Consider the following 12,093-nt stretch of genomic DNA (forward strand, 5'->3'; position numbering starts at 1 on the left):
GCATACACATGCGCACGTGTGTGCGTGCACACGCACATACATGCAAACACGTGTGCGCACACGGCTATGTGCCAAAGTGTGCACACATGCGCACGCAGAACCATGCACGCACGCGCATTTACATGCACATGCGTGCGCTGAAACGTGCACGCATACATGCACGCACGGTGCACACACATACAGTACACGTACACGGATACACATACGCATACACCCACACCAGCACTTCATTTGGACAGATATGTTTATGGTGCTGCTGTGTACAGATAATAATTTTATCGAGTTCTAAGTTGCTAGACTGATAGCGAGAGCGGTTTTATGCATGAAGAATCTGAGAGATGTAAAGAGGAAGTTACAGAAGAAAATGAGGAATGCACGAATGCCATCGTGCTTTATCACTATGTTCTGTTCTGCGATCGCCTTTTTTAATGTGAAATCTGGGCGAATGTGCCTCGATGTTTGGGCTCTTAGCACACAAGTATTGGTCTCGGTGGACACGTATTTAATTAAAATAAATAGATAAATATGTTTAAAAAAATTTATTAAAAAAACTCTATGGTGAGCTCATGCCGGTTAAACCGGTCTGCCCTGCTCAGTCAGATGTTTCATGTAACAATGTTTGTCAATAGTCAATGACTATCCTCTTATGCAAGCGTTGGCACTACCAGGTATTTAACTGACGTTTATCAAACCAATACATGTTAAACCAACCGTGTTTTGGGTTGAATCCCTGTCCACAGTTCCGTTGTAATAGAGCCAGTGTCAAACACATAAGAGGATGTGGTTTCAGGGTGTCAGGTTACGTTCACAATGAGCCTATTCTGCTATGGTTCTTTGTTTTAAAAATAGGATCCCTGAATGTGAATATCTTATGAGCTTTTCTTTGGAAAATAGTCAATTGCATATGTTATGCAGCCTTTGTTTTTTGTCCATTGGAGTGTCCATTGGAAGACTCAAGAGAAAAAATTAAACGCAGACTTTAAATGTACTTCTATTTATTGTCCTATTCTATATTAGTTCACACGTTCAAAACAACATTTCCACTAGAATATGTTATTCAGGAAGTATATCCTAAACCATTGTTGAGAGCTAATCTGTTGCAGTTTGGGAATATTAGACACTATAAATGTTAATTTTAGAATAGACAGTCGAATTGTAAAACTCAGCAAGCCTAATTAATAGTTATTTTCACAGAGAAATGAGCTTGCAGCAGTAAATCTTGCAATGAGCTCAGCTCATAAAGTATTCGGCAGTCTATTATGATGATAACATCATCTAACGGTTAAATATGTTCAGCCCTTCTAGCGTCTCACTTGAATGCCTATCCTAAACCATTTGTTAGCGCATGCGCGGTCTGTGCGCTTCTGTAGGAGTGTATGCAGACTATAAATTATACAACGCTCACATGCATTTGTAAAACATAGATTAAGTTTCGATACATATATATATATATATAGTATATATAATGGTGACATAGCGCTGTCCTACGGGAGCGTCTCCACATTGACGTAGGTGAGCACCACGTCGTGCAGGATGTTGATGCGGTCGATCTGGTTGAGCTCGCGCACGCGGTGCGTGAACTCGAACAGCGCGATGTTGTTCACAGCCACGCGGAACTCCTCGAACGTGCACAGGATCTTCATCTGTAACACAGGTCCGCCAAACGTCAATATGGAAAAATACGTGCTTAAACCTGCTCTTCTTATTCAATAAAAAAAAAAGTAAAAAAGCGTGGGGAAGGCATTGGCACTCAAAAATGTGGGACATGTAAAAAAATTGAGGTTGGCCATCAACACAATTGTTACAGGGTAAGGTCACATGTATAAAATATTGAAAAAGATGAAAACAGAAACATTAATATAACCTTTTCACAAAAATGTACAAGGAGCACCCACTCCATTATTTATCATTTAACTCAGTACGATATGCTTTGTAATGCTGTTTTTTTTTGTAACTTTCAACGTCAGGTTAAAAAGCAGGCCTAGATGTTGACTCTGGTCCCTCTCAGGACGGACGCACCTCAAAACACACCCTCACTCCTTCACGACTGTCTGGTGACAGTTGAGCTCAGCCCCTGCCCCCCCCCCCCCCCCCACTACTATCTAATGGTGGCTGAGGCGTCATACCCCTCCACACACGACAACAACAACAACTCACTATTATCTCATGTGCTTTGGTGACCCCCACCCTACTAACCTCCAGGGGTCCCTCTGCACCTCAGACGTCCCCTTATCTAGGAACATCCCCAACCGCCTTTCCAACCCTTTCCAGCCTCTCTGCCAAACGTTCTCCTGATGTTAACCAGGGGAAAGGGCACCTATCAGTACAGCTAGCCTAGCCAAACCAACCGACCGCTTTAATGATTTGACCACATTGGTATATGATGCCCTATCCATGGTTTAAACCTTAATCCATAGCAGTAGAAGGTGATAGACATTTCTATCAGACTTTATGGTTCCACGTCGACTCAACGCAAGGGGGTTTACAGAACCATTACGTCCTTGCAGACCCTCCTTGCGTCCACCGCAAGGGCCTGGCGTGCGCCTCTCAAAAATGTTCACCTTGCATTCTAGACGACGCAGCAGCAAGGGTTGTGATTGGTCCACTCACTAAAACCCGACGCAGAACCCAAACAGGTTCACGACTGCGTCAAGGCGTCTGCATGGAACCATAATCAGCCCTTTAGAACCTTTACGGCACCTATCAGTACAGCTAGCCTAGCCAAACAAACCGACCGCTAAACAAAGTCGGTCGTCGTCGTTTCTCTCCGTGTTTTTCCGCCTCACCTCGAAGGAGCTCCCGGGGGCGAAGGGGAACGGGCCCTTCAGGTCCCTCTCCTCCTTGCCCCAGCGCTCGCCCACCTTGTGGTTCCGCACCATCACCTGCTTGCCCCCCTCGCTGAAGCGGGGGTTGATGTGGAAGGGGATGTCGTAGCCTCGCAGGAAGTTCACCGTGAACCTGGGCAAAGAGAGAGACAATGTGTCGGGATCTTGTTTGATACGAAAAGGACACAGAGCCAATGTGTACGCTTGTTAAGCATCAAACTTCTAGGTTTATTTATTATAATTTTTTTTTAATTGTATTTGCTTTCTTAGCCCAGCAGTAAAGCAGGGCATCAAAAAATGAGTTGATACTCAAAATGTTCCCTTCCACGGAAATATTTAGTAAAAGGCGAAAGATTTGTACGATCTGAAGAGAAACAAAAGTGTACTAAACTTAAAGCGTAAAAAGCGTAAAAAAGTTTGAACAAAACACAATCCTCAAATTGTCCTTCTCTGCTAGCCGTAGAGACGTTGATGGACATTGGACATTTACCGTGTGGCTCACCCAGTGAAGATAGCAGAGGTTCAGGTTGTCTTACATTTTAGCGTTGGGTTTGACGTGGCCCTTTATGGTCATCATCATCTTGTCGTAGACTCCGCGGGACAGGTTCAGGTTGTACGGGACGCTCTGCACAAGGGAGACAGCAGGGTCGTTGTTCAGCTCAACTCAATCAATTACCCCTTTCACATATCAACAGTGTGAACACTCAGAAAGCTAGCCTACACACACACACACACACACACACACACACACACACGCATACCAACGCACACACCACACATACGGTGTATACAGTACACATACACAAACATACCTAACCCCACACACACAGACACACACACACACACACACGTACACATAATCACCTACACGCACACACACACACACACACACACACACACACACACACTCACCACGCACATACACAACCATACCCGTACCCATACACGCCGCGCACACACACACACACACACACACACACACACACACACTCACCACGCACATGCACAACCATACCCGTACCCATACACGCCGCACACACACACACACACACACACCCCCCCCCACACACACACACAGATTGTTGCGGGGGACTCACCAGGGGTCCTGATGTGGGCGGGAGGGGCCAGTGCGGGGGCATTACGGAGGGGTTCTGGCCGGGCCAGCCGGGCTGCCCGGGGTTGTAGCCCGGGTTCCAGCTCTGGGGGGCGGGCCACCCGGGCACGCTGGGCTGGAGCCCCGGCGCTACGGAGGGGGACGGGCCGGGGGCCGGGACTGGGTTGGGCACCGGGGTGGAGACCGGGGCCGGGACGGGTGGGGGAGCCAGGGGCTGCATGGGGGGCTGCTGGGGCTGGTACTGGGGCCCCGGCCAGCACGGGTGGCAGGGCTGCACCGGGGCAGAGGCAGGGGACGGGGCCGGTTGAGGAGCCACAGGGGCCCCGGGGGCCCCGGGGGCCGGGTAAGAACCGGGGTAGCCTGGTTGGTACCCCGGGGCCGGGTAGGCCCCTGGGTAAGAAGCCGGGTAAGGGCCCGGGAAGGTGGGTTGAGGAGCCGGCGCAGGTTGGCCCCCGTTCCAGCAGGGTGTGTTGGGCTGTCCGGACCAGCACGGTGGCGCCTGGGGGGGGGGTTGTCCCGGCCACACCGAGGCCCCCGACGGGGCCAGCTGCTGCTGCTGCTGCTGCGGCGACCCAGACCACTGGGGGGGCCCCTGTGGAGCAGAGCCATAGGGCGGGCAGCCACCACCACACGGAGCTTGAGGGTGCTGGGGGAGGGGGGAGGAAGGGGGGGAGGAAGGGGGGATGAGGGCGGGGAGAGAGTCCAGGATGGAGACACGGGGGAAGAGTGAGGGTGGAGAGGACGGCGGACACCAACTTGCATTTCCACAACAACACGGAACAGAACAGCGAGGCGTTTTATAACGCAGGTGAACCCTGCTGAAGACACACAGACAGAATGAGGAATATGGGGGAAAGTACTTACATCCATTCTACCCGTGGAAACTGAGATAAAAAAAGTCAAACAAAAGCAACAAAACAGATTAGCAATATCAACCGACAATGTTGCGATCCAATCTGGGAATAGCCCAGGGACAGACTAAGATGCGGAGGACACGTCTGAGAACGGCTTTAAGTGGTAGGAGAGGAAGATTGGAAGAGAATGTACAGGGCACACTGTTTGTGTGACTCGGGTCCTTCACATTAATTGAGAGTGAGCAGAGAGAGTTCACTCATTCATAGACTGACGCTACGCTGGCTCTACCGACAGTAAGAGCGCGAGGTACACTTATCGGGGAATGTGCAGCCACAGTGGAACCATTCAGCGGCCCCTCCCTCTCTCCTCGTAATTAACCTGTTAATGATCGTTAACAGGTTCAACGTTTGTATCCTGAGGATCGTCCTCATCTTCATCACTATCATTTCAATCACAATTGTCATTGAAATTACTAATAACGCACTCAACTTTATGATAGACATAAATGTTGAATAATGTTTCCCCTGATGTTCCTGGTTTTGAGTGCGTGTTTGGATGATGGCTGGTTTAAGCAGCCTCGCCTGGCCCGAGTCAGACTGATTAGACTCTGGGGCTGGGTGAGGCTGCACACTTGTTGAGCATGGAGCCATAAATGTGTAAAGGTTAAATCTGCCATCACCACACACAAACACACACTCAAGGAGAGAGCTCCTACATGCAGCATGGATCACCTGTCAAGTTTAGCATTGTCCTTCAAACTCTACAATACACTGGATGGAGGGAGGACAGTTCAAAGCCTCCGTGGGGACCTATAGTGTAGCAAAGACTAGTCAATTTAAATGTTCCTTTTTTTGAATAGATTTTAATGATTCAACCACATTGGTAGACGACGCCCCATCCATGTTTTGAAGTAAATGTAACTTTTTCAAATACATTTGACTGATTTGACAACATTGGTAGATGATGCCCTATCCGTGTTTCACACCTTAACTCTGTACCAGTAGAATGTATATGAAATGAACCAATAGAACATTTCTATTAGACTTGGAACCCAAACTATATCAGATGATGCTGCCTTTGTACAAGCGGAAGCACAGCACATTGTAATTCCCATTTATTTGTGAAACCAACTGTTTTATTTTAAAGCCACACTTAGTCATTACATTACATTCAGATTGCCAGTGACAGTCATTCAGAGAGGGGCTTACCTTTATGCTGTCTCGGGCTCACAGGTGTGGACGTTGTTGGGTTATTTTCTCTGCTGTCAAACACACAACACACACAAACACACTCTTTTATAGCCCTGGGTCTTCTCTGCATTTAGCCCCTCCTCCCTCACCTGATCCATTATGCACAATAAAAATCACATCCTTATAGAAAATGCTGCCATGCCAATAATGCATGGGATGACTTTGTTATGAATGATTATAGAATTATGTTTCTGTTATGTTTTGACCCTGTTTTTATCTCTTTTGTGTGTGTGTGTGTGTGTGTGCGTGCATGTGTATGTATGTGTGTGTGTTTGTGTGTGTGTGCGTGCATGTGTATGCATGTGTGTGTGGGTGTGTGTGTGTGCACGCGTGCACATGCGCACATGTCTGTGTGTTTTTGTGTGAGAGTATACACATTGTATATACCATAAATATTCAACTGTTAAGGGTAACTAAAACTAAAACACGAATACTCTGCGACGTACTCTCTTAACTCAGCAAAACAATGGTCAATTTCTCCTGCTTGTGTGTCATGGGACTCTGACACATATCTGACTAGAGCAAGGGCGTGACAGTTACACAACTACTGCAGACCTTGAGAGAAGTATCATTTCTCTTTTTATTTGAAAAAATATATATTTTTAGCCTAGCTGCTCTGGCGCCAATGGTTCTTGCCACAATATGCAGGTGATAGCTAACCAACCTCATATCCGGCATTTAAATTTTACTGAAGAAAAGTTGGTACTAGTGATGAGGTAACTGTGGTCAAACTGAACTGAATAAACCCTAGTGTCCAGGGCAACCGGCTAACACAAAACACAACTTGTAGGCTAACTGTGTCTTTTGTCTTTCCAGGGTAATGACATTAACCAAGACGTGGCCCAAAAAATGTGAGCGATTCAACGACCTTCTAAACTTGTCATACACAAAATTCTAAGCGTACTGGCAGCCATTTTGGTTAGAATTTGTCTGTTAATTTGCTCATGTTTGACTCAAAAGGCCACGTCCAAAATGTATAATAAAATAATTTATTTCATGCAGGTTTAGGGGTCAGGTTTGAAATAATAAAAGCCACAGTTGCCTTGCCAGTTGCACAATAATGAGTCCCTGAGTGAGTTGTGTTTTTATGGAAAGGCCTAATTTTCATTTTTATAAATAAAGATGAAATAAGAGAAAAGTAGCATAACAACTAACATGCCAATGCTCATTGCTATGTGACGTCACGACGTTAGGCATATAGGATGCTTATGTTTGACCTTTTAGTTGCTTTGACCTTTTCAACTCCTCCTTCTTTGTCTATTGTTTATAGGCTATTTAATGGGCTGGCTTTCCTTAGCTTTTCTTTTAAAAAAAACACGAAAGAATTAATGAATACCCTGAATGTGAACTAATGGCCCACTTCGCTCGTTTACAATTCCTTGTAAAAGGCTAAAAAAAAAAATTGCTAAAAACGCAAACAAGGGCCCCCTGCCGGCAGCATGCGTAAGTTACGTCAGCTCGACTCCACACTGACAGCACGTGGTTTGAGCGATGAAGGCGACGTCATGGTGTGGGCTACACGAGGAGAAGATGCAGTTATGGCCATTCATTCTTCATGAACCGATAGCGTCTAGTAGCGTGACGTCCGGCGGGCAAACGCTGCGGTACTCATACACGCGCACACGCACGCACGCACAAAGACAGGCAAGCAAGAACACGCAAGCACACACGCGCGCGCACACACACACACAGACACACACACACTGAAACACATGATAACGCTAATTAATTACTTTGGCCGTATATAGGACATCTGGTTGTTGTCTTGTTTGTGTGTGCGTGTGTCTGCGTTTGTGTGTGTCATCTGGGTTGATCACCAGCCCATGACTTGACTCCTCAATTTTCCATGAATCTTTGCAGGCAACGTTTTTTTCATACGAGTGTGCATGGTTTTCTTCATTCAAGGAAAGGTGACGTAATTCTTTTGTTTTTCTTCTCACCCGCCGCTAGCCGGGAAGGCGTGGATCTCGGTAATTGCTCGGTGATGAAATTAACTGGACGCACAGAGAGCAGAAGGCCAGAAGCCCAGCTCTTGGGGGTGTCTGGTGAGTTATAGAGGGGGATATTATCCATGTACAGGATAGAATCGTTTCCATATTATAATATGTATAATGATGATAAGAATACACTCCAGTGATTGAGGTGTTTGACTCCAGGCCAATCGGTTCTGGGTTTGATCCCTATGTCCGCGGTATACACGCAGGCATCATTGAACAACATTCCCCTATCCCCTATACTTGCTCATACATGGCATGGATCTGAATTCACCATAAGGCACTTTGAATAAAAGTGTCTGTTAAATTGCTAAATCTTTAATGGTAAAAATATACATAATAATCCATTCAATTTGGTGTCCAAACCGTCCTATAACATTTGTTTTAGTCAAGTTTTTTTGTTTGAACCAATGGTAGAGCTGTTTAAAAAGCACAGACAAGACACTGATGAGATATGCTGTTGTTAGGCAGACGAGAGCATCCTAGGAGGAGCAGTTGCATTACCCTCCGCTGAGCTCTGGGCCTTGTTCCAACACTCTCTAATCAGCAGCCTACTGATTCTCTCCCCCCCCCCCCCCCCTCTCTCTCTCTCTCCCTCTCTCTTCCATACTCTTCTTTTTTTTTAAATAAGTGCTGGGTTCTGGGTCAAGATCAGTGAAAAATAGCTCTATAATGATATCTTATTTCATTAACTAAGATTCCAGCCCATTATAAATATGGATATAAATCTGGAATGATTCCAAACAGATTATTTCAGGACAGAGGTGAATCTTCGGATTCACAGGAGTACCTTAAGCTGAAACTTGATTGGTCGTTTTAAACGACAAAGACAGCTGGTTCCCACATGTTCAAAGTGGGTGATGAAGAAAGAGAGTCTTCATCAGAAAGAGAGAGAGAGAGAAGGGGAGAGGGATAGGGACGGGGCGAGGGAGGAGGAGAGGCAGCAGGGTGAGAGATAGGGGAGGGGGGCTGGGGGGGTATGAGAGACAGGGGGTGACAGATGTCGGGGGGAGAGAGATCTGGAGAGAGAGAGACTGATGTTTCAAAGAAACACGGATAATGCTGCTGCTGTTGCCATGGGGACAGCAGCAAGGCTTCACAACCTCATCGGTAGGTGAGAGAGTAGTGTGTGCGTGTGTGCGTGTGCGTGTGTGTGTGTGTGTGTGTATGTGTATATGTGTTAATAGTATCATATCTGGACCACTTTAAGGTCAACGCAGCGTCATAAGTGTGTCTGAGGTTTATTCTTGCAGATATGTCTTGACTCATGATCCAGCCCAAATCTCTCCATACACTTCAGGGACAACCCGCGCAGTACCACAGTCCGCCAGACGGTGGGGCTATCGGGTCCTCAAAAGCCGACTGTCATGTGGGCTGGTCTACTACGCGTTATATGCAAAAGATAAACAGAACCAAATGACCCGCTTGATGATCTCTATACACATACATTCAACAGACAGAATCCACTCCACGATCCACTCGCATCATAGTAATTAATATATAATCATACTATGAATGACATAACCATTTTAAAACCCAAAGATTCACTGTCAACTTTAAAACCGCGCCGGTGCTGGTCTCTGCTGTGAGAGCTAATGCCATTTTACATTGCTGAAAACAAATCGGCAACTGACGGTTTTAATAATACCCTTCACAGCATGGATCCCCGGACAGAGACATAACGCGTGCAGCCCAGCAGGTTAGTCCCCATATCGAACACTGAAATGAAAATGCCCGCTGTTTCCTCATAATTGCCTGGTCCCGCCCCTCCACTTGACCAAGACTTTGATTGACGGGTTGTCTTTACTACCCACCGCCACCTCAGGAGTTCTGTGTTTTAGCCATTTATTTTTGAATGTGGACCAATAGGAATGGGCCTTGATGTGACTATTCTAGCATGAAGCTGCTGTGGGCGGGTAGGGGGCGCTGGGAGGGGATAGGGGGTGGGGGTGGGGGGGGGGGGGGGGGGGCATAAGACAGCCACAGCCTGAAATAGTTGTGAGCCCAAAGGGGGGTTGCCAGCGTTTAAAGACAGCACTTGCATTCCTCCACTGAAATGGACATAACCGAGCTAACAGGCTAACGGGGATAAAAGTGGATGAGTTGCTTCTGTACAAGACTTCCAACGTTTGTCATAGCAGGTCTGAAATATGTTCCAGGCTAGCAATGCACAAAGAGAAGGTTGAATTGTAGCCTTTATGACATTTCAGTAATTTCAAATATGTGTGTGTGTGTGTGTGTGTTTGTGTGTGTGTGTGTGTGTGTGTGTGTGTGTGTGTGTGTGTGCGTGTGCGTGTGTGTGTGGGTGTGAGAGAGAGAGATGGTGTGTGTTCAAATCTGCGTTGGGTGTGATGTTCTTTTGGTTGCATTCTGTCATATTTTCTCGTAGCCTGGTGCTGATGTACACAAACAAATGTGTACTTGTTTGGTACACGAAGAGTACAAATGTGTTACCCATATACATGTGTGGTTGGACTTCCACGTGTCCAGGCCTTGAAGGAACTGCACCTGTGGCCAAGTAAGATGAAGGAGGTGCCAAGATAAACAGAACCAAAGACATTCAAGAAATGGAGTTCATTGTTGAGTCAGTTGTCACCTTCAACTTAATCTGCTGGTATGGGTCTATCGCCGTAAAACAGAAAAACTCCCTTTCCAAGTTAACTAAGGTGCGCAGCCGTATCACAGGTTCGGAGCAGAAAGGCCTGGAGGAACTTTATCAGAAGCAGATGCTAAAAAGGGTTGAATCTATCCTGTCAAATAGTTCTCATCCCTTACAGGTTGAATTTCAGATGTTGCCATCCGGATCACGCTTTAAACTCCCACGACTCAAAACCAACAGATATAAACGCTCTTTTGTTCCCGCAGCCACCCTACTTCTAAATTCTATAAAGAACCGAGGATAACACCTTCCCCCCCCCCCCCAACACACACTTTTGGATTTGCTGACCCTCTGCCTTTCTATATATATACATATATATTATATATGTATATATATAGCATATGTGTATTATTATTATTTTTATATATTTATTGACTATTATTTATTGATTGTATAGTGTTTTTTATTGTGTGTGTGTATGATTGTGTGTGACTTGGATTTGTATACTATCTACTGCACAACAAATTGCCCCATTGGGGGACAATAAAGTATTTTGAACTTTAACTTGAACATCATTAACTAAAAGAGCCGACAATCTCTATCGCAGGCTTGAATGCCAGAGTCCTCCCTCATACATTCATTTGGGTGTACATCCACCCATACATATGAATGAGTGAGTGACATAACCTATGTTCACATACTCACTCTGGATTTATTAAACGATTGATACCGCCTGTAATGTTTGGGGTTATTACCTGCCTTTGATATCATGTCCTTGGGTTTCAAAATACACATTTGTATTACATAGGCCTATTATTCTGAAAGAATAGGCTCCTATTAGATAAGATTAGATGAAATCCTTGCAATTTTAAAATGATATGGGATATTATGTTTTCCTTTATTGTGGGAGGAACTCCTCATAAAACTTGCACGCACACACAATCACACGCACGCGTATGCGTGCGTGTGATTGTGTGCGCGCGCAAGTTTTCTTGCATGTGTGTGTGTGTGTGTGTGTGTGTGTGTGTCTGCGTGCGCACTTGTGCGTGTGCGTGTACGAGTGTACGTGTGTACGCGTGTGTACGTGTGTGTGTGTGTGTGTGTAGCCGAACAGTGCTAAAATCCAAGCACAGGTGCTCAACGCTCAGAGCGCCAGTATCCTCCGTGGTGGCGGTCGGAAATCAACGGCGCTCATTCGCTCTCCTTCGACAGCCCGGATGTAGCCCACCACACACAGCACAGCACCGTGCACTTCCACAGCACTGGCTCATAATAACATGGCGGTGGCACACACATAACGGTGCCCGCCACAGTGCTACCACTACAAGGGGAAAACAATCCAAGAAAAATCCACGGGACATGTAAGCACGTCGACCCCCCCCCCCCCCAAGACACCAGGTAGGTCCGATTGCATTCATGTAAATACGACGTTTATTTTTTGCGTTTACATGCGATC

General features: G+C 46.2%; 1 protein-coding gene across 1 annotated transcript; it reads right to left on the reverse strand.

The window, feature by feature from the left end:
• Window positions 1-1,049: 1,049 nt before the first annotated feature.
• Window positions 1,050-6,058, reverse strand: LOC307088230 (uncharacterized protein). Its single transcript, XM_079754057.1, has 6 exons — window positions 6,003-6,058; window positions 4,804-4,823; window positions 3,923-4,585; window positions 3,362-3,450; window positions 2,787-2,958; window positions 1,050-1,643 (listed from the first exon to the last, which is right to left on the reverse strand). The coding sequence occupies exons 2-6, from the start codon at window positions 4,807-4,809 to the stop codon at window positions 1,485-1,487; spliced, it is 1,089 nt and encodes a 362-aa protein (XP_079610183.1). The 5' UTR covers window positions 4,810-4,823; window positions 6,003-6,058; the 3' UTR covers window positions 1,050-1,484.
• Between the last annotated feature and the right edge of the window lie 6,035 nt (window positions 6,059-12,093).

This window comes from Pollachius pollachius (genome assembly GCF_949987615.1).
Source record: "Pollachius pollachius genome assembly, chromosome: 16".
NCBI classification, from domain to species: domain Eukaryota; kingdom Metazoa; phylum Chordata; class Actinopteri; order Gadiformes; family Gadidae; genus Pollachius; species Pollachius pollachius.